Genomic DNA, 27891 nt, shown 5'->3' on the forward strand with positions numbered 1-27891 from the left:
TCCAATGAGGAAGAGCATGCAGATGCGCTTCCCTGACAGGGTTTCTGACAGTTTGTGCAGAAATTCGTTGGTTATGCAAACCGATTGTTGCAGCAGATGTCTGGGTGGCTGGTCTCAGACAATCTTGGGGGTGAACATGCTGGATGTGGAGGTCCTGGGCTGGTGTGGTTACATGTTCTTCGGTTGTGAGGCTTTTTATTTTATAGACTTCACTCATTTCTCTCACAAACAGCATGAAACAAATGGAGTTGATGTGCAGATAAAATAACTGAGCTAATCAAATATCTGTGTGTGTGTGTGTGGGGGGGGACTATACAAATGGTAATGGGGGGTGTCGTTAGCAAGATCTAACTGCTCATTTTAGAGGATCAACAAACCACAAATACACATGGGTTAATCCATTTTTAATAGATTATATCAGCAAAGACAAACGTTAAATTCAAAGATAATGTCACTGCTCACATTTCTTTAATGCCGTTATTCCAAATCCTCTGAAAACATTGTTTCCCCGTTTACACAAAAAAGTTCACGTGTCTCGATGCAGAGGTTGGAATCCACAACACAGAATTCCTGTTGGTACCGACTGCTTAATTCCATTTATTTATTGCAAAGGTCTGTATTCACAGTTCACATCTGTAAATTATTCAAGTAAAATTAGTGAAGTGGAACAATTCCTTTGGCGTGCGTCGTTTTCTGTGACATTTAATACTTCAGTGTTTAACATCGCTGCAGTTTATCGTTTTCTCTCTGTAGATTCTTTGCATAGGATACACACGCCACATATTATTAATCAGGGGCACATGCCATTCCCTGTTATTCCTGTAACAATATTACAGTTTAATCTGACAGATTAACTCATGGTTTATAGAGATTATTTTTGGTAGCTGTCCCTGTAGTATGACTGAGGCTGGCAGGTCTGTTTTTAAACCTCGTGTCGAAAACACAAATTTTCAGTAACAATCTCAACATTAGTACTCACTCATGAAACATGTTTTGACATATTTTTAAAAAATGAGTAAAGATGCAACAAGCTAGTGCGGAAAGTGATTGAGACTAAAATAAGATTAGACTTGGTTTGTGTAAATTGGGCCCAAATAAAATGAAAACTTTTGTTCATATTTTACATTACAGACAGGAGCTAATAAAAATCTACTATTCAATATCTTCCTTCCAGCTGCACTTTTAGCATTTGTGTTTTCTCATGAGAAAAAACCTTCGGTATTATTCTAATGTGAAATGCTTTGTATTTTAAGTGCACAAAGTTTCTTACATTCTCAGACACTTCACAAATAAGAGCAAAAGTACCATTTCTACTTTTTCGAAAATAATGTAGTGCATTTACTCTCTTCACCGACTATCTTATACATTTCTACTTAAAAGGACCTTACTTGCAATCAGATTGAAAAAGTGCACAATGCATAATTTGTATCTTAAGTAGAATGTTGTGATCAACTCACTGTTTATATATATATATATATATATATATATATATATATATTTAAGAGATACTTTTGTGAGGCCTCAGCCACTGTAACTATATAGTTATGTTAGATTAAGACTACTAATAATGCTGATGGTACCTGTTTTTTCTGATACCTAACAAAAACCAGAAAAAGTAAAATAACTGACCAATGACTCTGGCTGATAGATCGCCATACAGGCAGCAGCTTTACTGCAAATAAAAACTAATTTCTGTGAACTGAACACTGAAATCAGATTTTCTGGGATTTATTTAGAAGGAAAATCCTATCAGGATTAATAAAGTTGCACCTTCTCAATCTTTAGTCCTTGATTCTTTGTAGAGCCGTACACCAGCATGCTACCAAAACTTAGTGCAAAGATGTAGACCAATCTGTGTACCATCAATCAATAACCCACAGACTGCAAGGACAGAAGAACATCCTAACGGGTGAAGGGTCAGATGTTACTTCAATTGACTCTAAGTAATTTCATTGATTTAAAACAAGTTTATGTGTGTGCGTCCAACAACTGCTTCCATTGCTGACCTCCACAAATCTAATTTGCTCCGTAGAATTATTTGGTTTGGGAAAAATGCCTGATCCAACTATGTGTCTATGCATAAAACCAAACTCGTATTTTGTTTTTTATTTTTGGAAACCAACAGTAACGTCTGACACTGGGATAAAGTTATGTTTGAGGATTCTGGAACTTAATCGAATGATTGCTTTCCAGTTACAGTAGTGTTCAGAATAATAGTGCTATGTGACTAAAAAGATTAATCCAGGTTTTGAGTATATTTCTTATTGTTACATGGAAAACAAGGTGCCAGTAGATTCAGTAGATTCTCACAAATCCAACAAGACCAAGCATTCATGATATGCACACTCTTAAGGCTATGAAATTGGGCTATTAGTAAAAAAAAAAAAAAAAGTAGAAAAGGGGGTGCTCACAATAGTAGCATCTGCTGTTGATGCTACAAACTCAAAACTATTATGTTCAAACTGCTTTTTTAGCAATCCTGTGAATCACTAAACTAGTATTTAGTTATATCCCAGTTTTTCATGATTTCTTCACATCTGCGAGGCATGGAGTCAACCAACTTGTGGCACGTTTCAGCTGTTATTCCACTCCAAGATTCCTTAACAACATTCCACAATTCATTCACATTTCTTGGTTTTGCTTCAGAAACAGATTTTTTGATGTCACCCCACAAGTTCTCAATTGGATTTAGGTCCGGAGATTGGGCAGGCCACTCCAAAACAATTTTGTTGGTTTGGAACCAAGATTTTGCTTGTTTACTAGTGTGCTTGGGGTCACTGTCTTGTTGAAACACCCATTTCAAGGGCATGTCCTCTTTAGCATAAGGCAACATGACCTCTTCAAGTATTTTGACATATCCAAACTGATCCATGATACCTGGTATGCGATATATAGGCCCAACACCATAGTTGGAGAAACATGCCCATATCATGATGCTTGCACCACCATGCTTCACTGTCTTCACTGTGGCTTGAATTCAGAGTTTGGGGGTCGTCTCACAAACTGTCTGCGGCCTTGGACCCAAACAGAACAATTTTACTCTCATCAGTCCACAAAATATTCCTCCATTTCTCTTTAGGCTAGTTGATGTGTTCTTTGGCAAATTGTAACCTCTTCTGCACATGGCTTTTATTTAACAGAGGGACTTTGCGGGGGATTCTTGCAAACAAATTAGCTTCACACAGGCGTCTTCTGTCACAGCACTTACAGGTAACTCCAGACTGTCTTTGATCATCCTGGAGCTGATCAATGGGTGAGTCTTTGCCATTCTGGTTATTCTTCTATCCATTTTGATGGTTTTCCCATTTTCTTCCACATGTGTCTGTTTTTTGTCCATTTTAAAGCACTGGAGATCATTGTAGATGAACAGCCTATAATTTTTTGCACTTGCATATAAGTTTTCCCCTCTCCAATCAACTTTTTAATCAAACTACGCTGTTCTTATGAACAATGTCTTGAATGTCCCATTTTCCTCAGGCTTTCAAAGAGAAAAGCATGTTCAACAGGTCCTGGCTTCATCCTTAAATAGGGGACACCTGATTCACACCTGTTTGTTCCAAAAAAACTGATGAACTCACTGACTGAATGCCACTACTATTATTGTGAACACCCCCTTTTCTAAATAAAAAAAAAAAGCTGATGTTATGTTCAAACTGCTAAAAAAGCAGTTTGAACGTTAGTTTTGAGTTCGTAGCGTCAACAACAGATGCTACTATTATTGTGAACACCCCCTTTTCTACTTTTTTTTACTACAACCCCTGGCAAAAATTATGGAATCACTGGCCTTGGAGGATGTTCATTCAGTTGTTTAATTTTGTAGGAAAAAAGTATATCACAGACATGACACAAAACTAAAGTCATTTCAAATGGCAACTTTCTGGCTTTAAGAAACACTATAAGAAATCAGGAAAAAAAATTGTGGCAGTCAGTAACGGTTACTATTTTAGACCAAGCAGAGGGAAAAAAAAATATGGAATCACTCAATTCTGAGGAAAAAATTATGGAATCATGAAAAACAAAAGAACGCTCCAACACATCACTAGTATTTTGTTGCACCACCTCTGGCTTTTATAACAGCTTGCAGTCTCTGAGACATGGACGTAATGAGTGACAAACAGTACTCTTCATCAATCTGGCTCCAACTTTCTCTGATTGCTGTTGCCAGATCAGCTTTGCAGGTTGGAGCCTTGTCATGGACCATTTTCTTCAACTTCCACCAAAGATTTTCAATTGGATTACGATCCGGACTATTTGCAGGCCATGACATTGACCCTATGCGTCTTTTTTTGCAAGGAATGTTTTCACAGTTTTTGCTCTATGGCAAGATGCATTATCATCTTGAAAAATGATTTCATCATCCCCAAACATCCTTTCAATTGATGGGATAAGAAAAGTGTCCAAAATATCAACGTAAACTTGTGCATTTATTGATGATGTAATGACAGCCATCTCCCCAGTGCCTTTACCTGACATGCAGCCCCATATCATCAATGACTGTGGAAATTTACATGTTCTCTTCAGGCAGTCATCTTTATAAATCTCATTGGAACGGCACCAAACAAATGTTCCAGCATCATCACCTTGCCCAATGCAGTTTCGAGATTCATTACTGAATATGACTTTCATCCAGTCATCCACAGTCCACGATTGCTTTTCCTTAGCCCATTGTAACCTTGTTTTTTTCTGTTTAGGTGTTAATGATGGCTTTCGTTTAGCTTTTCTGTATGTAAATACCATTTCCTTTAGGCGGTTTCTTACAGTTCGGTCACAGACGTTGTCTCCAGTTTCCTCCCATTCGTTCCTCATTTGTTTTGTTGTGCATTTTCGATTTTTGAGACATACTGCTTTAAGTTTTCTGTCTTGACGCTTTGATGTCTTCCTTGGTCTACCAGTATGTTTGCCTTTAACAACCTTCCCATGTTGTCTGCATTTGGTCCAGAGTTTAGACAGCTGACTGTGAACAACCAACATCTTTTGCAACATTGCGTGATGATTTACCCTCTTTTAAGAGTTTGATAATCCTCTCCTTTGTTTCAATTGACATCTCTCATGTTGGATCCATGATTCATGTCAGTCCACTTGGTGCAACAGCTCTCCAAGGTGTGATCACTCCTTTTTAGATGCAGACTAACGAGCAGATCTGATTTGATGCAGGTGTTAGTTTGGGGGATAAAAATTTACAGGGTGATTCCATAATTTATTCCTCAGAATTGAGTGAGTCCATATTTTTTTCCCTCTGCTTGGTCTAAAAAAGTAACCGTTACTGACTGCCACAATTTTTTTTCCTGATTTCTTATAGTGTTTCTTAAAGCCAGAAAGTTGCCATTTGAAATGACTTTAGTTTTGTGTCATGTCTGTGATCTGCTTTTTTTCTACAAAATTAAACAACTGAATGAACATCCTCCGAGGCCGGTGATTCCATAATTTTTGCCAGGGGATGTAATAGCCCAATTTCATAGCCTTAAGAGTGTGTATATCATGAATGCTTGGTCTTGTTGGATTTGTGAGAATCTACTGAATCTACTGGTACCTTGTTTCCCATGTAACAATAAGGAATATACTCAAAAGCTGGATTAATCTTTTTAGTCACATAGCACTACTATTATTCTGAACACTACTGTAAACGCCAACATTGTGACCTCTTTCATCAGTGAAATGCTTCCAATTAACATCAAAATCATACACAAGGAGAGAGGGGTCACTTTGTTTCACTCATCCTCAAAGATCATTATTATTATACAGAGTCTTATTACTATTATACAGAGTCAATACCAGAGGTGGGAAGAAGTCATTCTCAAATCATGAATCAGCAAGTCCCAAGTCAAGTCTCAAATCATAATGACCAATTTTTTGCAAGCTGACTTGAGACTTGACTTGGGACTTGCTGATTCATGATTTGAGAATGACTTCTCCCCACCTCTGCTCAATACTACGTAAAAATGGGGCAGCAAAAATCTTAAATCGGGTGATTTAGCAGTGACCTACCACCAAATCCTGGAAAAATAAGTATCTGCTCACAAATTCCTACTAAAGTGCGGATGTGGACCAGATGATTTATGTGGATTTGGTGAACAGTACCAGAAGTGTACTGTGAGACTTTTGAAGCAAGTGAGGGTCTGCAATCTGATACTTACCATATGTCAAGTTAAAAACATGCCATCACTTTAATTTATGCAGTTTTAAAAATCCTGAAAACTGCAGAATTTAGTGTTAATCTTTTCAGGAGCCAATCAAAATGTAATTATTGTTTTTATCTTCATGCTGGGTGCAGTCACTGGTTGTCTGTAGAATTAGCAGCCTTAAATTGATCTGTGTAGTGACATGAACAATAGAAAAAGTAGTTGCCATAATGATGTCTTCATCAAAGTGACAGTGACTGCAATTAGTTGCCAAATACCAGTCACAGACAGCGTGAGCTGGGACGTATTATTCAACCCACCTCCCCACCGTAACAAGGAAACCAGTTGAAATGGTACAAAACCAGTCAGTGTGCATAGCATAGATACTGAAGGCATCACCTCCTCTGCATCTGAACAGAATCTAGTGTTGTATATTGTGAGCTATATCTTAGGTCTCCACCCGTTAATGAACTGCATGAGTTTCTTCAATTGCAATTTGCTGAGCTTGAAGTCCTCGGACAGAATCTCCTCAGTGAGCTGCAGGAGCAGATTCCCGTCAATCTTCTCGGCCACAAAAAGAGACACAGCGTCATCAGACAGGCCAATAAACCTCAGAGATTTGGACACCTCTTCGATAGAAAGACCGCCCAGACTGGACGGGGGCTGCCACTGTGCCGTGGCAGACAGTGATGGATAGTTAGCAGTGGGAGAGTTAGAGGTGGGATAAATCTCTTTGTAGGCCTGTTCATGGTGAGCAGGTGAGGAATTCTGATTTTCCTGCTTACTGTCACACAACAATGCTGACTCTGAATCTTTCTTTGTTTTAAGCGTTCTCGGTGGTAAGATGGGACAAGACAAGCTCTGCTTAGTGTTGGATTCTTCTATTGATTTGTCTCTGTACATTTCTGAGTTGTAACTTGATGATTTTGTGCAGACCTGATTTGATGATGCCTTCTGGATTCTGAAGTCAGTATTGCCGGCCGTATGTTCTAGGCCCTCAAAGTCCACGAGGCTAGATGTACAGGCTTTTGCGGTGCTCGGGGACCTCTTTCGTGGATAACTGTAGTAACTTCTACAGCTAGCTGGCAGAAATTCTTCCATGCAGTTTGATTCTCCTCCACTGAAGTTATTTGGCCAAGACAGTCTGGATGACAGTCCTCCAGCAGGATTTGGCTCACTAGCGTTGGCTTGACTCCAGTTACAAGGATAACACACAGGGCTTGGTTCTTGTGGCTCGAGGGCTTCGTTCTCACATGTTCCACTAATGGGTGGGGGTGGGGGGAGTACAACAATTTCAGAGGTTTAGATAAAAGCATCAACTCTACCAGCAAGCATGCACTGTGGAAACCCTTCACTGCATCCACAAAACCACAGAGCTACCTTGGGTCCTGGATTACAACCACCCAGGCAAACAACCAGTCAATAGTCACCTCTCGAAAGCAACTGCCACCCAGGTGAAACATGAGCATCCCCATGGCCTTCTAGCAGGGTCCTCAAATCTCAGGCACCTGTGTGTTAGATCATGCACAGAGAAATGCGCCACATGACCAAAATGTCAAAGGTGACACTCCCTCACAATGCAAGTCATAGTCCTCATCTTAGTCTTAGTCAGGCATACACCAACACAGGAAGCACAAGGGCCACAAAGACTTGGAACTTTATTCTCTTACAAAGGTATCAGTATCAATAAACACCCCTGTCCAGTGACCTTGTGACTTCATAAGCTCTTCCTCAGTGTCTCTCAATCTCAAAGGCCGAGGAACCACAGACATGAATGTCTCTCCAATTAAACACTCTTACAACATAGAAATTCACTTCTGATGGCCAAGTCTAGGAAGTCATTAAAAGCCTGGATCTTAAGACATCCAGAAATCCAGGGCTATCCCAAACCCAGACACTCTGATTCCTCACTGTGCTTCTCAAGTGTTCGGAAACCAGGGTATCCATTGATTCTGCAAAGATCACAGCAACATCCACAAAGTCAAGGTAGGAAATGTTTCCTCACCAACAAAATCACCTCAGTCACTGGCTTCCACAACTCCACCCAACACCCAGTCCATGCAAGCATTGAACACTGTAGAAGCCAGAACATGTCCCTGATGAACACCCGGTTTTCACTGAGGAAAACATCAGTCTGTATCTGTGTACAGGTTAGCTGTGATGTTCAACACTACCCTTTTGAACTAATTAGGTTGAGAAACATTTATGAAGTCATGAGGTCCATGGACAGAAGGGTTTGGTGATGCCAATACCTTTGTAAGACAACAAAGACAGACATCTTTTGGGTCCTAGTGTTTCCTGTCTTACTGTACGATTGTGAACCTGAGTGTTAACCAGTGACCGAACAAGATGCCTTTGGTACTAGGTCTCTTTGAAGGATCGTTGGGTACCGCTGGAATGACTTTGTATCAATCTAAAACTTAAAGAGACAAAGATGAAGTATTGTTTGGAAGTCAGCTACAACATTTGGCCATGTGGTGGTGTTTAGCATGCTCAGGAACACAAGCGCCTCAGTGTTGAGGACCCCAGCACCTGGAGAAGGCCAAGGGGATGCCCACGTTTCACCTGGCTGTGAGAGGCAGCTGGTTACTTTCAAGAGATGGAGATGGATGAACTGGTTGTCTGTTTTCCATCCAGGACCTGAGGTACTTCCATAGCGTGGTGCATGTGGCGACATGTGGAACCAGCACATGCTAGACCTGACCTTATTTACAAACCACATTTTTGCTCAGGAGACTAAAAATGGCATGTTCATGTTTATAAATTTGCACACAACCTGCAATGTACAAGTAGTTATGAGGGGTGATTGAGAAGCTCTGAGCCTGACCTAAAAGGGTGTGGTTATACATCTGTTGCATTCTAAGAAACCAATTTCTTCAGTGTTACACCCATTAAATCAAAAATTGCACATTCAAGAAATGTTGGTTTCTCAGGACGCAAATATGGCCAGTAAACGTTTGCTGCACAACATTTAGACAAGCCTGTAAAATACTGGGATAATATAGTCTGGTTAGATCAGAGCAAATTTTAACTCTTTGGATGCCATAATACACACCATAAATGGCACTGCGCATCAACCCAAAAACACCAAACCAACAGTCAAGTTTGGAGGTGGGAACATCATAGTGTGGGGCTGTTTTTCACCATATGGCACTGGCAAACTTCATAGAATTGAAAGAAGGATGAATGGAAAAAATATACCGAGACATTCTTGATAAAAATCTACAAGGACGATGAAAATGAAATGAGGGGCATTTCAGCAAAACAATGATCCCAAACACACAGCCAAGGAAACGCTCAACTGAAAATAAAGCTGTTAGAATGGACGAGCCAATCACCTGACTAGAATCCAACAGAAAATCTGTGAAAAGAACTAAAGATCAGAGTTCATAGAAGAGGTCTACGGAACCTTCAAGTTTTGAAGACTGTTTGTGTAGAAGAATGGGCCAAAATCACACTTGAGAAATACATGTGACTAGTTTCTCCTTACAGGAGGCGTCTTGGAGCTGCCCTTACCAAAAAAGGCTTTTGTATAAAATATTAAATAAATTTCAGTAAACGTGCGTTTCACTACAGTAAACGTCGTTTTCCTCTTTTGAGCTGAGCTTGTTTGAACTGGTTCAGTCGGACCCAGTACTATGCGCGGTGCTTTACCGCCCACCTAAATAAAACAGAGACTTCATAAAAGAGCTCTCTGATTTCTTGGCTGGTGTTATGACAAACTATGACAGGATTTTGTGTGTTGGTGATTTTAACGTGCATGTCTGCTGCCCTTCTAAGCCACCAGCGAAACACTTTTTAGACCTGGTTGATGCTTTTAACTTTGTACAATATGTTACTGGATTCACACATGAACATAGGCACACGTTATAAGTTGTTTTATCACACGATCTGTCTATTTTTAATGTTCAGGTATGTGATACAGTGTTTAATGACCACACGTCTGTTTTATTTGAGTTTAATTTGCCCTGTCATAGTTTTAAACCGTGTGCACCTGGGCGACATTGCTGCATGTTGAAACCCTCCACTGCTGCTCAGTTTTCTTCTGTATTTGTTGCTGAAAATCAGTTTGACACTTGGCCTTCTGTCCTCTTTGACACTGAGCAATTGACCTCAGCCTTTCTTTCCACTTGTGCCTACACTCTTGACTCTGTCGCTTCTGTAAAAATCATGCGTTCACGACCTAAATCTGAGCCATGGCTGAATGTTACTGGGCTCGACAATAGCACTGGTCCGATGGCCCGGCGGCCTTTTTTACATGTTCCGGGCCACCACGGGCCAGTGAAGTTCATATTTCACTGGTCCGTATGGGCCAGTAAGAATTAAAATCGCTTTGGGCAGATTTATTAGTCTAATGCCGCGTTCACACCGGGCGCGATCAGATGCTACAAATTCGCGGGGGTCGCGTGGCAACGGATGCGCCTCCTTCACCCGGTGTGTCGCTCTGCTTTTGCTGCGAAAATTCGCCCCGGTGCGTCATCAAATAGGAGGAGCTTCCATTCAGCTCGCCGGCTCCGGTTGTCAGTCAAGTTAACATGACGGACCTTGATCACACGGAGCGAGTTGTTGTGGAAAGCTGACAAACGTCATGAGACGTTCCCAATACAGGCAGTATCATTATTTGCTGCAGGAGCTGCGTCTGGATGATGGCTGCTTTCAGCGGTCCTTCTGCCTCTGCAGGACCCAACTTGAGGACCAACTGTCCCGTTCACGCGCGCACATGTAAACAATTAAAAAAAAAGAAAAAAAAAAGAAAAAGAAACTCCGGGGCTGCTGCTCCTCCAAAAACTCTTGTCATAGTTGTGAAATAAAGGACAAAAGAGACATACGTCCTGCTCACAGGCTACTACCAGAGACAGGACATGTTGCACCACTTCGCAATGTTGGGAACATTGCCGAAGTGCAGACAAACTTCGTCTGCAGGCGCATCTTCTGATGTGGCGCAAATTTCGCTTCAACATCGACGCGTCATTTTCGCTTAAGCAAGATCGAGCGCAGTGAATATTATGAATTTCTTGAAACCTCCTGCCCCTGGGCAGAAACCAGGAAAGCAAAGGAAAGAACAGCTATCACCCTCAAAACAAGCACAGAAGAGGAAGGCTGCTGATGCTGAATATGAGAAGGGTGAGGAAAACTTGGCAAACTTCCTGGAAGAAAAGACGGCCATAGCTGGAGCGTGATGAGGAGAGTGAGGTTGTCTTCTGTGGAACTTGTAGGGCCATGCCAGAATATGCTAACAAGTAAGTATAAATATACCATGTCCTGGTAGACAATGTGGTATGATTTCATACGCCAGTTTTAAAAGTCTAATCAGTATGCCCTTGTGGAAACCCCACGGTGACAACATTAGCAAGGGAACTTGGTTTATGAAATTTAACATATTAATTTTGTAAATGATCAAGAAATAAATTTATTTTTGTATTAATGTCTGAGTGTTGAAAAAATTCCTATCAGTTACCTACCGACATTTTTTTCAAAGTTTGCTCACTTTAAGGTTTTTATCATGTAGTATAAGAATTTTGTGTTTGTTTTCAAGTGTTTTTACATTAAGGAAACCCAATTCTAATGTCTGAGTGTTGATTTAAAAAATTCTTATCAGTTACCCCCCGGTTCGGCACAGGCGTGAAAGTATGGGCCAGTGATATTTTCATCCGGGCCAGTAACTTTCAGATTCTACTGGCCCTGTGGGCCAGTGCATAAATTGCCTTATTGTCAAGCCCTGTGTTACCACCCGTGCGGCCAGGCGTGAGTTCAGGAGAGCTGAGCGCTGGTGGAAAAAAGATAACCTTCATGTGTCCTATGAAATTCTCAAAGAAAGCTGGAGAAATATCAGAGGACCGTCAAAGCAGAAAAAAACAGCCTATTTTACAGACATAATTTCCCAATAAATGAATAAACCTAGTGTTCTTTTTAAAACTATTGATTTCATTTTAAATGCCCCCCAATCCACATGTCTGGAAGCCTCTTCCCAAGTCTGTGAAGATTTTCTCTGTTATTTTATTAATAAGGTTGAAATTATCAGAACTCATATTTCACTCCCCTCTTTTGACCCTTCCATATCTGTCACTTGCTCAGCTGTCTTAAACCGGTTTAAGCCTGTATCGCTTTCATCTCTCATAAAAATCTTCACTCAACTTAAACCCTCCTCCTGTTCCACAGACATTATTCCTCCTCACCTCTTTAAAGAGGTCTGGGAGACCATTGGACCTAATATATATTATCATAAATAGCAGTCTTGCTTCCGGTGTTGTCCCAGCAAATTTTAAAGAAGCATTTGTGGAACCTCTGCTAAAGAAACCAAATCTAGACACCTCAGTCCTTTATAATTATAGACCGATCTCAAAGCTTCCATTCATCTCTAAAATCTTGTAGAAAACTGAATTTGTATAGCTGCAGTCTTTTTTGGAAGAACATGATATTCTTGATATTTTTCAGTCTGGTTTTAAAGCATTACATAGTACTGAGTCTGCACTTTTAAGGGTTTTTAATGATCTTTTATTAACTACTGAGTCTTGTGACTCAGCTATTATGCTTTTAGATCTCACTGCAGCTTTTGATACAGTTGACCACACAATTCTCATTTCTCGTCTTGAGCACTGTGTGGGTATCAAGGATGGTGCCTTGGAGTAGTTCTGATCATATCTATCTGAGAGATGCTTTTCAGTGAAGACTACTGCCCCTCTGTCTTGCGGAGTTCCCCAAGGTTCTATTCATGGGTCCATCCTTTTCTCTTTATACATGCTCCCTCTTAGTTTAGTTTTTAAAAAAACATGGCATCTCCTATCATTTTTATGCAGATGATGCCCAGATTTATCTGTCCCTTAAGAAAAATGACAAGAGCTCCCTGATACCCTTATTAGTGTCTAAAGGACATCAAGGCATGGATGGCTTTTAATTTTTTTAAATTTAAATGAAGAAAAAATGAGGTCATGGTGTTTGGACCCAGTCGAGCCTATGGTGTCTCCTCTATAGAACTGGGCTCCCTGCACCCATATGTAAAACCCATTGTCACAAACCTGTGTTAAAATGGACAGTGATTTTAAACTTGATAAACAAACTTGATAAACAAACTCTAAAAACAGTTTTTATCATCCGAGGCCTTTATCTAAAATTAAATCTATCGTATCTTTCAATGATTTTGAGTGTTTATTCATGCTTTTATCTCGACCCGTTTGGACTACTGTAATGCACTGTATACTGGCATTAATCAGACCTCCCTCGCCTGCTTACAGTTAGTCCAAAACGTGGCTGCTCGTCTTTTAACAGGCACTCCTAAGCATGCTCACATCACTCCCATTCTCGCCTCCCTCCACTGACTCCCTGTCCGTTTTAGAATAAATTTTAAGATTTTGTTTGTTTTCAAATCACTAAATGGTCTGGCACTTCAGTATATTGCTGATCTTATACATATCTACGCCCCCCACGAGAGCACTGAGAGCTGTCGATCAGTTCCGTCTTGTTGTGCCAAAAAGCAGACAAAAGACCAGGGGGGGCCGTGCTTTTTCAGTGGAATGAGCTGCCCACCCATATCAAGATGGCCCCCACCCTGGATACTTTTAAATCTCGTTTAAAAACGTATTTTTATTCCATGGCTTTTAATATTGCATGAGAGTTGTGTGGTCTTCTGTCTCTGTTTTTAATTGTGTTTTTTTTTTTATTAGTGTTTTATCTTATCTGATATCTTCCTTTTGTTTTTATATGTTTTTAATTTATTGGTTTTTTTTTTAACTATTTTATCTGTTGTGCAGCAGTTTGGTGACCTTGTTTGTAAAATGTGCTATACAAATAAAAGTGGACTGGACTGGATAACATGTTTCATTGCATTTTATTACACATAATTTGCTGTACTTATTTGTTTTGGTTTCTTTGTATGTGTGGATTACTTGGGTTGTTACCGACATCTGGTGAAAATGTCATGTCAACAGCACCTTTAGAAATATATTTATCATATTTTCTGGCGTATAAGTTGCATTTTTTACTAGTTTGGGGGGCATGCGACTTATACTCTAGTGTGACTTATATATCAAAAATTCACAAGTTTGTTATTAATAATCGTAATTATTTACATAGGGCTTTCCCAAGAATCAAACCACTAAACAAAATAAACACCAATAATAAAAGAATAAATGCTAGTAATAAAAAAAATACACTACAACAATGCACAAAAATCCCAAATTAAAGAGCTCATAATGTAGAAAAAGGCGCAACTCATACTCTGAGAAAAATGGTCACGTGTTCAATACCTATTTTACCCGCTGTATATACTTCAGTGTTTTCAGTGGTTTTGTGTGTACGCAGATATTTCTTGAAACACTGCTGTATTTACATAACAATTTTTGAAAACGACCAAGAAAAAATTATATCCATTTCCGTGTGGACAAGGCCCTAGTCCATTGTAACTGACATTGTTGTTTTGCGTCCCCCACTCCCCCATTGACGAATTTTTGGACATATATGACAAATACTCTCGTAATGTCCGGAAAACACTGTAATGAAGTATGGGCAGATTAGAGCTTCTGTATATTCCCCCCCGTGTTTTCGGTGTGGTCCATTGAGTGGCAGTGGCCAGTACTAAAATTAAAATGCTGCCATTTATGTTAAGGACTTGCAGTCAGGTTGACAGATATGAAAATAAAAACCAGACCAACATCAGTAACTGCATGTATTTAACAAATGCAGATGTGAAAATGTGCTGTTTTTAACAGCACGATAAACCACACATCGCACAACGGGAAGTACTTGCTGAGTATGAAATCATGGACAGAGCTTATCTACCTACTAAAACAAGAATAACACTGTAAAAGAGAAACCAAATGTTCTGAAGTGGTTTGTGCCCCTGCAATAATGGATAAAATAACAATTATCAAAAGATGGGTAATATCCCACATATGGATAGGTTTGTCACAATAACAAATTTTGTTGTACGATATATTGCCCAAGAAAATATCATGGTAAGTGATATTATCAAACAAGACCCCCAAAATACTTAAATTCCTTGACTTGGGGCAGTAACTCTCCCCTGACCTAGAAGGGACAATCCACCATTTTCTGACAGCGAACCATGGTCTCGGATTAGGAGGTGCTGATTCTTATCCCAGTCACTTCACACTCGGCCTCAGACCTGATCAATGCACATCGGAGGTCACCGCCTGATAAAACAAACAGAACCACATCATCTGCAAAAAGCAGAGCTGGACACCCTCTGCTCCCTGACTGCACCCTGAAATCTTGTCCAAGAACATTACAAACAGGACTGGCGATAAGAGGCAGTCCTGGCGGACCAACCACTAGAAACAGGGCCGATGTAATGCAGAGAATGCGGACACAGCTCCTACTTTGGTCATATAGAGACCGGATCGCACGTTGCAGCGAATCCCGTACCCCATACTTCTGCATCACCCCACAGGATACCCCGAGGGACCTGGTCACACGCAAACACATGTAGACTGATTGGTCACACTCCCAAGACCTCTCCAATATCTTTGCGAGGGTAAAGAGCTGGTGCACCGTTCCACGACCAGAACAAACGTATTTATTCTGAAAGGGTTGTTAAGAAAAATTATTATTGCTACCCTCACATCTGACAATTTAGTCATCCTCATATCATAAAAAATATGAAATTGTAAACTCAGTTCAGCTTTGCTCCATTTCTTTCACTGATATTGTTCATATCAATATGAAGCTGATCTGCTCTGTGTCTGCCTGATCCCATCAGATCTCAGAAGCTAAGCAGTGTGGGGCCTTGTTAGTGCATGGATGGGAGACCTCTTCAGAACACCAGGGGCTGTGTGTGTTTCTCCAGGTTACACTGGAGTTGCGTCAGGAAGGGCATCTGGCGTAAAACTTGTGCCAAATACCAATGCGGATCTGGCTGTATCCACTGTGGCGACCCCGAACAAATGGGAGCAGCCGAAAGGACAACAACAATAACAACAACACTGTTTGTAATTTAGTACTATAATTAAGTATTTTGTTTTAAAATATGTAAAACTTTAGAAACTTTTTTCATTTCTTATTTAGGACCACAGACAAAAGGTTCTTGTTGTCGTTGCCTTGCACCTTTAAGTTATTTATTTTTAAATGGAAATCAAAGTCTTTTGTCTGACCCCAAAATCATCCAACCCCTGACTTAAAAAACAATATCCAAACCGACTCAGTTTTTGAGAACTGTCTACTCCATGCAGATTTACCATAGAGTGCCTTACTAAATGGACTGCATTTATATAGCGCTTTTTCATCTGCATCAGACGCTCAAAGCGTTTTACAAATAATGCCTCACATTCACCCTCATGTGAGGGCGCTGCCATGCAAGGTACTCACTACACACCGGGAGCAACTAGAGGATTAAGGACCTTGCCCAAGGGCCCTTAGTGATTTTTACTGTTTGTATTTCTTTGTAACCGATGTAAATAAAGTCCAAGACATATTCAGTGGCAGCTTTACCATCAGAGAACCTCATCCACAACTACCCCAAGCTGTCATTAATGTTAAAGGAGGCAAAACTAAAGGATTATTAACCAACTGTGAGGTCTGTACAGGGAAATATTAGACCAATGTGTTGTCAGTATGGACCAAGCGGAGCAAAAAACAGAGGTCTGATATCCCCATACAAACTGAGCAAGTGAAGTTTATAATTTGTTTATTATATGGCTATTATAAACATGCAAACTTACAGTATTGGCCAAATATGAAAACTGCTGACAGCTCGTAGTCCGACTTGTTTGTTTCACCTCCATAAAGAACTTGCTAATAGATGTTCCAGTCATTAGCTGGTAATAAGCGTTCAATCTGTGTGAGTTTTCAGATGCTGTTTAGATATTTATGGAGTACATTCATGTCCTGACATGCTTCTTCTAATCGTGTTTTTAGCTTCTGGTTTGTAAAGAAAATACACGTTTCGGACTGATTGTCATGGAAACCAGTCCAATATGGGAAAATATCCAACCGGTAAGCAGCCAATCAGAGTGTGTGTAGCGTCGTGGTATTAAAAACAGGAGTATGTAAAGTTCTGATCAGGGTCATTTGGGTTGTTTCTGTTGTAATTATGATTTAAAAAGAGTAAACAGTTGTCTGACAATAAATGGCTTCACCCAACCACTAACCATGAGTGAAAGAAAAGTTTTTGTGTTATCATTCATATTCTCTGAAAAAAAATGGCCAAATACATAAATAAATAAATTCTGCCAGGGTATGTAAACATTTCAATCAATCAATCAATCAATTTTTTTTTATATAGCGCCAAATCACAACAAACAGTTGCCCCAAGGCGCTTTATATTGTAAGGCAAGGCCATACAATAATTATGTAAAACCCCAACGGTCAAAACGACCCCCTGTGAGCAAGCACTTGGCTACAGTGGGAAGGAAAAACTCCCTTTTAACAGGAAGAAACCTCCAGCAGAACCAGGCTCAGGGAGGGGCAGTCCTCCGCTGGGACTGGTTGGGGCTGAGGGAGAGAACCAGGAAAAAGACATGCTGTGGAGGGGAGCAGAGATCGATCACTAATGATTAAATGCAGAGTGGTGCATACAGAGCAAAAAGAGAATGAAACAGTGCATCATGGGAACCCCCCAGCAGTCTAAGTCTATAGCAGCATAACTAAGGGATGGTTCAGGGTCACCCGATCCAGCCCTAACTATAAGCTTCAGCAAAAAGGAAAGTTTTAAGCCTAATCTTAAAAGTAGAGAGGGTGTCTGTCTCCCTGATCTGAATTGGGAGCTGGTTCCACAGGAGAGGAGCCTGAAAGCTGAAGGCTCTGCCTCCCATTCTACTCTTACAAACCCTAGGAACTACAAGTAAGCCTGCAGTCTGAGAGCGAAGCGCTCTATTGGGGTGATATGGTACTACGAGGTCCCTAAGATAAGATGGGACCTGATTATTCAAAACCTTATAAGTAAGAAGAAGAATTTTAAATTCTATTCTAGAATTAACAGGAAGCCAATGAAGAGAGGCCAATATGGGTGAGATATGCTCTCTCCTTCTAGTCCCCGTCAGTACTCTAGCTGCAGCATTTTGAATTAACTGAAGGCTTTTTAGGGAACTTTTAGGACAACCTGATAATAATGAATTACAATAGTCCAGCCTAGAGGAAATAAATGCATGAATTAGTTTTTCAGCATCACTCTGAGACAAGACCTTTCTGATTTTAGAGATATTGCGTAAATGCAAAAAAGCAGTCCTACATATTTGTTTAATATGCGCTTTGAATGACATATCCTGATCAAAAATGACTCCAAGATTTCTCACAGTATTACTAGAGGCCAGGGCAATGCCATCCAGAGTAAGGATCTGGTTAGACACCATGTTTCTAAGATTTGTGGGGCCAAGTACAATAACTTCAGTTTTATCTGAGTTTAAAAGCAGGAAATTAGAGGTCATCCATGTCTTTATGTCTGTAAGACAATCCTGCAGTTTAGCTAATTGGTGTGTGTCCTCTGGCTTCATGGATAGATAAAGCTGGGTATCATCTGCGTAACAATGAAAATTTAAGCAATACCATCTAATAATACTACCTAAGGGAAGCATGTATAAAGTGAATAAAATTGGTCCTAGCACAGAACCTTGTGGAACTCCATAATTAACCCTAGTCTGTGAAGAAGATTCCCCATGTACATGAACAAATTGTAATCTATTAGACAAATATGATTCAAACCACCGCAGCGCAGTGCCTTTAATACCTATGGCATGCTCTAATCTCTGTAATAAAAATTTTATGGTCAACAGTATCAAAAGCAGCACTGAGGTCTAACAGAACAAGCACAGAGATGAGTCCACTGTCCGAGGCCATAAGAAGATCATTTGTAACCTTCACTAATGCTGTTTCTGTACTATGATGAATTCTAAAACCTGACTGAAACTCTTCAAATAGACCATTCCTCTGCAGATGATCAGTTAGCTGTTTTACAACTACCCTTTCAAGAATTTGTGAGAGAAAAGGAAGGTTGGAGATTGGCCTATAATTAGCTAAGATAGCTGGGTCAAGTGATGGCTTTTTAAGTAATGGTTTAATTACTGCCACCTTAAAAGCCTGTGGTACATAGCCAACTAACAAAGATAGATTGATCATATTTAAGATCGAAGCATTAAATAATGGTAGGGCTTCCTTGAGCAGCCTGGTAGGAATGGGGTCTAATAAACATGTTGATGGTTTGGATGAAGTAACTAATGAAAATAACTCAGACAGAACAATCGGAGAGAATGAGTCTAACCAAATACCGGCATCACTGAAAGCAGCCAAAGATAACGATACGTCTTTGGGATGGTTATGAGTAATTTTTTCTCTAATAGTTAAAATTTTGTTAGCAAAGAAAGTCATGAAGTCATTACTAGTTAAGTTAATGGAATACTCAGCTCAATAGAGCTCTGACTCTTTGTCAGCCTGGCTACAGTGCTGAAAGAAACCTGGGGTTGTTCTTATTTTCTTCAATTAGTGATGAGTAGAAAGATGTCCTAGCTTTACGGAGGGCTTTTTTTATAGAGCAACAGACTCTTTTTCCAGGCTAAGTGAAGATCTTCTAAATTAGTGAGACGCCATTTCCTCTCCAACTTACGGGTTATCTGCTTTAAGCTACGAGTTTGTGAGTTATACCACGGAGTCAGGCACTTTTGATTTAAAGCTCTCTTTTTCAGAGGAGCTACAGCATCCAAAGTTGTCTTCAATGAGGATGTAAAACTATTGACGAGATACTCTATCTCACTTACAGAGTTTAGGTAGCTACTCTGCACTGTGTTGGTATATGGCATTAGAGAACATAAAGAAGGAATCATATCCTTAAACCTAGTTACAGCGCTTTCTGAAAGACTTCTAGTGTAATGAAACTTATTCCCCACTGCTGGGTAGTCCATCAGAGTAAATGTAAATGTTATTAAGAAATGATCAGACAGAAGGGAGTTTTCAGGGAATACTGTTAAGTCTTCTATTTCCATACCATAAGTCAGAACAAGATCTAAGATATGATTAGTGGTGGGTGGACTCATTTACTTTTTGAGCAAAGCCAATAGAGTCTAATAATAGATTAAATGCAGTGTTGAGGCTGTCATTCTCAGCATCTGTGTGGATGTTAAAATCGCCCACTATAATTATCTTATCTGAGCTAAGCACTAAGTCAGACAAAAGGTCTGAAAATTCACAGAGAAACTCACAGTAACGACCAGGTGGACGATAGATAATAACAAATAAAACTGGTTTTGGGACTTCCAATTTGGATGGACAAGACTAAGAGTCAAGCTTTCAAATGAATTAAAGCTCTGTCTGGGTTTTTGATTAATTAATAAGCTGGAATGGAAGATTGCTGCTAATCCTCCGCCCCGGCCCGTGCTACGAGCATTCTGACAGTTAGTGTGACTCGGGGGTGTTGACTCATTTAAACTAACATATTCATCCTGCTGTAACCAGGTTTCTGTAAGGCTTAATAAATCAATATGTTGATCAATTATTATATCATTTACTAACAGGGACTTAGAAGAGAGAGATCTAATGTTTAATAGACCACATTTAACTGTTTTAGTCTGTGGTGCAGTTGAAGGTGCTATATTATTTTTTCTTTTTGAATTTTTATGCTTAAATAGATTTTTGCTGGTTATTGGTAGTCTGGGAGCAGGCACCGTCTCTACGGGGATGGGGTAATGAGGGGATGGCAGGGGGAGAGAAGCTGCAGAGAGGTGTGTAAGACAACTCTGCTTCCTGGTCCCAACCCTGGATAGTCACGGTTTGGAGGATTTAAGAAAATTGGCCAGATTTCTAGAAATGAGAGCTGCTCCATCCAAAGTGGGATGGGTGCCGTCTCTCCTAACAAGACCAGGTTTTCCCCAGAAGCTTTGCCAATTATCTATGAAGCCCACCTCATTTTTTGGACACCACTCAGACAGCCAGCAATTCAGGGAGAACATGCGGCTAAACATGTCACTCCCGGTCCGATTGGGGAGGGGCCCAGAGAAAACCATTTGAGCACAACTGTATGTACACAGGTGTGTGCCTTTCCAAGTCATGTCAAATCAACTGAATTTACTCCAGGTGGACTCCAATTAAGCTGTAGAAACAGCTCAAGCATGATCAGTGGAAACAGGATGCACCTGAGCTCAATTTTGAGCTTCATGGCAAAGGATGTGAATATTTAGATACTTGTGATTTCTTAGTGTTTTTTTTTTCTCATTTTTAATAAATTGGCAAAAATCTTAAAAAAAAAAAAATCACATGGTCATTATGGTCATTGTGTGTGGAATTTTGAGGAAAAAAAAATGAATTTCATCCTTTTGGAATAAGGCTGTAACATAAAGTGTAGTGCTGTTAATTTCTGGACTGTATAATCATTCTCATCAACAGCTAACAACGGTGTTTTTTTTTTTTTCCTGGTATAGAAGTTGTACCATAGCAGAAGTCTCCCAAACTAGTGGCAAAAAAAAAAAAAAAAAAAAAAAATGTGACATATACTCAAGCAAATGTGGTAATTGTTACAACATTCTTATGCGTGGAGATAATTTAACTGTTAGTTGATATTAGAACTCTGTCTTAGAAAGTATGTATTTTACACAACTTACCGCAAATTAACAGAAAATTGATGAAGTTTAAATTACATGTAACTTGTAACATGTTACATGTAACATGGCAGATCAGTTATGAAACAATTTCTTATTCTTACATATTGTGGAGTCCTGAAGAATAATATGAGAGGGTTGGACTTGGAGACCGAGTGTCTTGTTGCCTTGGCTTAGATGTGAGAGGTACTGCTGGCACCTGTTTCAGACTTCGAGGGGGAATTGGTGGGGCATTCAAAAGACGACATTCTTCTTTCACCTAGAAACAAATAATCCGACAATGAAACTAAAAGCAAAAACAGTATCTTTGTGTTTTCTCAGTCAATGACATCAGTTACATGTCTGAGTGTTGAAATACTCACAGCCTCAGACTTGGGTGGAACAGGTGGTGGCGTCAGAGAGATATCTGAACTCTGTATTGGACTCAGAGGACAAGACACTTGGTATGACAGAGCCGCTTTTGTACTGCCACCATTGTTGATGCCTCGGATTCCCTCGCTGAAAGATTTGGGGATCTGACCTCTCAAGTGATCCAACCAAAGCTCCTCGTAGGGAACGTCCGACCTAATGAGTGATGGTTGATGGTTTGAGCTGTCCAACAGCTCAGGCAAAAAGTGTTCATTTTCTCCAGAGTCTGATGGAATGCTATCTGACGGCAGGACAGCCCAATCTCCATAAAGGGCCATGCAGCCCTGCAGATTGACCTCACTGTTGCTGTGCAGGTTGCTGCCATACACACACACAGACAGTCGGTGGAAGGACTGGGTGAGTTCATCCCGGGCGTAAGATAAAGAGCTCGGAATCTGCACATGTGTGAGACATCCATTTGTGCTGCTGCTTCCAGCATTACAACTCCCATTCCCACTGCTTTTCTTAGGACTCTTACCATCATCGTTCCAGTCTGTCCGTACATCCCGGACAGCACGGGAATAGTCGTCTATGTCAAACTGCTCCTGACAGAAGGAGAACCAGCGGTGCACCATTGTGTCAAGCCACAATTCTCCTTGTAGCAACTCCTCAGGAACAATAAATCGAGGCATGGCCATGTGGAAAGGAAAATGGATTGGGATGATTTTGTTGCTTCTCAGAATGCAGCACACAACCACCGTCTTGGTCTGAATGTTGACCAATTTGTAGCGATGACCCTCACGAATAAGGTGGAGGTCATGCTGATTACGGGGTGGGCTACTGGGCACTATGACATTGACTGGAAGACGGGTTTTTTCCACAATGTTCCTGATGGTGTGTTCGCCGTCCTGCATCTGAAGCTCCAGTGGACTGCAGGTGCTGAACCTGCCCTTGCACTGGAATGGCAGGCTGATGCTCTCATTGGTACGATGGTTCATGCAAATCAAGCAAGGCATTTTGCCCCGACCAATTTTACTAATGGAATTCAGCTTCCCAATCTTCTTAAAAATAGTGTTTAATCTTGATTTCTCTTTAAAGGTCTTTGCATAGAGGATCTCAGCTTGTCCCATTAATGTCAGTTCGTCACCTGTGCTTAGTGTAATGTTGTAAACTTCTGTGTCTTCATTACATTCCCCTGTAGCCATCTGTGAAATGAGAAATGGTTTTAAGGACATAAAAACCCTGAGACAAACAAAACATTTCATTTAAAATATTCATCTTTTTGTGACTGATTATACCCTGAACAAAATATGAGCCTGGAGCCTAAAATAATTAGACCTGGCCTAGAGGACGTGATGTAGACACATTTACAGACTGTGAAAAGCTTTCTAGGTGATTCACCAACTACTTTTTGTAAACCTACAACTACAATAATTTAAATGGGTGAAATATGGCAGCTTAGGTTCTACAACTGAAACCCTTGAAAAAAATATGGATGAGATGGTATTAGGCTTTGAAGGTGTGATAACCACAAGCAAAAATAATGTTCCACACTGTACTATACATACATTATTGCACATCTCTGCAGACATTATTTCAGTATTGATGCAGGTATTGTCTCTCTCTCATCCCTCTGGCTGCATTTCCAGTTTGTGACGGTCTATGAAACCCATCACTTTTACTGTTTTACATTAACCCTTCAATATCCTCACATTTTTCAACAGAATGTAGTAGATGTCAACACGCTCTACCAAACAGCAGAGCTGAACATTAAAGTGTTAATAATGTCATGGACTCACAATGCTAACCACTAACGTTTCACTAACGTTTGTTGGAATGAAAAGCAAAGTGTCACAGAGCAGTACATCCTTAAAATGTGTTTCATTTCTGAAGAAAAAAAAACTGGTAGTCATTCATAACACATAATTTTCCAGTGCTAGGTTAAAGGAGTCTTTAATAATACAAAAGCACAGGACACTTTGTTAGAGACAGCTGACTCTGGAGCATTTTACTTCAAATTGTGACCACAATGTGTGTGTGTGTGTATGTATTGGGGGGGGGGGGGGGTGTTTGCCACTTGTTGATTTCGTAATACTTTTAGCAACAAGCAGTGGGCAATGTCTCGATTTTCATTCTCTTTCAGTCACTCTTCAAAAAAAGGAGGCAGCATCCCTCTAAAACGCAATCGTGTTTTTTTATTTTTGACATCCAAAATAGTCCTACACTCCATTGACAATTTGGGTTTAACCAGTGCAAAGATAATTGACTAATTTCTATGGGATTACAGGTGTGTTTATCAAGCTTGAACGTTGAACAGGAAATCAGTTTTGGAGCAATGGCATTTTCAAACTGTGGTACAGTGTGAAACCAGTTAGTGGTCCATGCTGACTAATAAATGGGCAATTGAATACTGAAATAAGCCTCGATAAATCTTGACTCAAAGGTTTAAATCAAGATGCAATTAAGGGATCTAGAACTGAAGTAATATGACATTCATAGTTACAAACACTACTCATATTTTATTAATACAGAACTCAGAAGCAATCCTGATTCCCATAAGTACCTTAACATTAAACGTTATATCTTCCATGACGTAGACTCTTTCAGGAAATGCCTTGGCCACCTCCTCCACGCTGTTAAAGTACTGCACGGGCTCCTTGACATCTCTGTCCTGCTCCAGTAATTTAAACTGGCCTGAAGTAAAACACATTTATGCAACTACTGTATGAGAATCAGGAACCACTGACGAATAATTTTCAGACAGTAATCACTAAGACTGTGCAATGCATGGATTCCCATAAAACAGCATCATTACAGAGAATAAAATGAGCATTAATTTTTTATTGTATAGATGCTATTAATAACATTCAAACAGTGTATACATATATATCCCACCTTCATAGTGAACTGGAATCTCTATTTTTGGACCAATGACGTAGTGCCCCTCCTCCAGACTGTGAGCGGTAATCGTTGTCCACTGACGACAAGAATGAACCAAGAGGTAGTCATTGTCTCGGAGCCCTTCGACCAACTGGCCTGCAGAAATTAAAACAACAAAGACACTTAAATAGTAGAATGAGTAGCAGGTGACATATTCCTTCCAAGAGCATGTAGGTTGTTCAGAGGCAGAACACAGAACATGTTCTTGCCAAATTTTAACCTTGTTTCCTGTGACTGAAGGAAAAAAGAAAAAAAAAAGAAAAAACTGAAGCCTCTCAGCCATATACCTTAGAAGGCACATGTATGTTTTTAAAGAATACAGATGTAAATTGCACAATGAAATAAGTGAGCACTATGCCAGATGCTTTTCCCTAATAACAAAGTAATATTTGAGAGAAGATCCTACATTACCTTACAATAAATGTAGTCAATGTTATAATTCCTAATAATCCCAACGATGCAATTACAATGACTGGGTATATTGACAGATATAATACTTTTTTGTGTGTGTTGTCAGATCAGCTCCTCCAGTTTGAGAATAAAACCTCATTCCCACAGCACCATGGTAACCTTCTCTGGAGTGCAGCAAGGGAGGAACTGAAGGATGTTGGCATCTTAATTGCACATGCAATGTGTGTTTTTCAGAATCAGCATAGACAGGCTGGTGTTAAAGGTCCGATTTGGGCATATCACATGCCAGCTATTTTTCCACTTATACACATGGGTTCAGCCCAGCTCCATAATGCTGTCCCATACTATTCTTCCAGTGCTTTTGGTTTCTCTGTACATGTCACAGAGCTCTTGTTCTGTCAAGTGAGATAGTATCAAGTGCTGGTATGATCACAGCTACCCTAATTCTACCCTATACTGGTACCTTAAGGTGCGCAAGTAATTGAGTAGCTGTAATGTCATGTTTGAATTGGAAATGTGATAACGCTAATGTTTTATAACACTACGTTACAGTGCTAAAAAATATGTTCCTCTTCAGTTGACGACTTTGTTACCAAGCCAACACCAGGCACACCTCGGCACGCAAATATCCTGACTGAAGCAATCTTGAACATGTTGGTGAGACTGATCTCACTTCACCACAATGATGGAAAAGAAGTATGATACAATATTTGAGAATGTCAGTCTCTGTCTCGCTCACTTTCTCTCTCAATTTCAATTCGATTTATTGGCATGAATGTATTAAAACAACATTGCCAACAATAACACATAGTAAAATAAACAATTTATTTAAATGATATAATAAATAATAGCAACATTCAAAGACAAATAATAGCTGCATGCTGTTGGAATAAGCTGCAATTTACGTATTTGGTACTTTTAACATTTCCCATAATCCCCCTGCACTTCCCAGAATGCACCGCAGCACCAGCAGAGTTTCGGCATTTCAAAGCTATGTAAACAATGGCTAGCGAGGATGTGGATGGCACCAAATCAGCGAGTTCATGACCAATTATTATGATGGCATATTCCCTCAAGTTAAGAAGGTTATCGAGAGGAGGTGTAGCACCCGCGATTAACTTCTGCTGTGCCCTGATGTTGTCTTGTAGTCCATAATTCATGAGGTGTGTTTACACTGTGCCCTAAAGCAGAACTCTGCTGAAACTAACCTCTCGCATGAGTCATGGGCCGCAAGACGGTGCAAGATTCACAACTGCAAACCTGCGTGTGATGTGATTAGTCATCTAATTGCAAAAATAATCGGTGACTAGGCAATTATCAAATAATCATTTGTGGCAGCCCTACCGTGTATACAAATGTTTGTTGTAGCTCTGTATTTTTCATACCATACCTGTAGAATTCATGGTTAGGGGTACATCTCCTGTACCTGTAGCCCCTTCATTACAAGAACTTAAAACAGGTTTACACTGTGCCAAGGATGAGGAATGCTCCAAAAAGGTCTACTTTCTGAATTGCCATGAGTTTATTCATTATATATATATATAATGCAAGTAAAATACTAAATAATAAATCAGTCCCACCATGGCACACATTTCAAGTTATGCAGTGTTTACACTATATCGTATTGCCCATGTATTTGAATATACATTACACATTTGTATTCTGTACATTATTTTATAAAAGAATTTCAATAAAAACAACACAACAAATGACCAGTATGACCTCAGCATTAGTGGACACACTGGACCGATAGTTAATGAGTCATGCACGGGTTTGCGCCGCATGCATCACTAATAGAGGACTCTACACGATTTTGTTGGTAAAAATCAGATATGGTGACTAAAACCAAGAGCAGTGCCTCGGTTTACTTTTGACGCAAATTAGCAATTTAGCAGCTAGCAAACGCTGGTTGCACGTCAACTTATCAAGTGTGGAAAAGTTCCTTACCGTTATCCAACCTTACGATTTGAGGCAACCTGTAAGCGCTCACAAGTTGATCTAATAGCAAGGAAGTTTTACTCCACGTAACATCTTTTAAATTATTGTACAACATTGCTCCGATGTCCATTTTGTTAGCTTACTTTAGCTAACGAGAGTTAGCTCGTTGTAAACACGGTCACAAAGTCACACAATGCTGCACAATTTAAGCATCAGCTCCCCACCTATGGCCACATAGTTCGGGCTTTCCTTATTAACCGTCGCATAGTTCTGTATTTAAATTTTCTACGTCTTATAAGGGTGTTTGTTCTGATAATATAGCATAGCCATATTTGTTTAGCTCCCGACGTCTGCATCAAGTCAATTAAAGTTAGTCAGACTGGAGGAAGTAACCGATTATCTTAAAATTAAGGCTATTTCAGGCATTATTTCAAAGGGCCAAAGAACGCATATCAGGCAAAAGAGTCGTTATAAAAGACTAAGTCTGTTAACTCAGCATATACTGTGTTCCTGGAGTCCTTTCATGTACAATGCGAGATTTTATTGATAACCATGTGTGGTGTGCGCTGAAAGTACAACCCGGAAGTTAAATTTTATTTCGG

At 39.9% G+C, this 27891-nt stretch overlaps 1 protein-coding gene and 1 long non-coding RNA gene across 2 annotated transcripts; one reads left to right on the forward strand and one right to left on the reverse strand.

Moving 5' to 3' along the window:
• Window positions 1-388: 388 nt before the first annotated feature.
• On the forward strand, window positions 389-20728 carry LOC117505904. Its single transcript, XR_004559302.1, has 3 exons — window positions 389-524; window positions 3821-3827; window positions 20719-20728. It is a non-coding gene; the product is annotated as an uncharacterized LOC117505904 (long non-coding RNA).
• garem (GRB2 associated, regulator of MAPK1) lies at window positions 6060-27653 on the reverse strand. The gene is made up of 6 exons (XM_034165436.1): window positions 27299-27653; window positions 24896-25036; window positions 24564-24694; window positions 22015-23205; window positions 21757-21911; window positions 6060-7380 (listed from the first exon to the last, which is right to left on the reverse strand). Exons 1-6 carry the CDS (start codon window positions 27417-27419, stop codon window positions 6561-6563), a joined length of 2559 nt encoding a protein of 852 aa, XP_034021327.1. The 5' UTR covers window positions 27420-27653; the 3' UTR covers window positions 6060-6560.
• Between the last annotated feature and the right edge of the window lie 238 nt (window positions 27654-27891).

This window comes from Thalassophryne amazonica, unplaced genomic scaffold (assembly GCF_902500255.1).
Source record: "Thalassophryne amazonica unplaced genomic scaffold, fThaAma1.1, whole genome shotgun sequence".
Lineage (NCBI taxonomy): Eukaryota > Metazoa > Chordata > Actinopteri > Batrachoidiformes > Batrachoididae > Thalassophryne > Thalassophryne amazonica.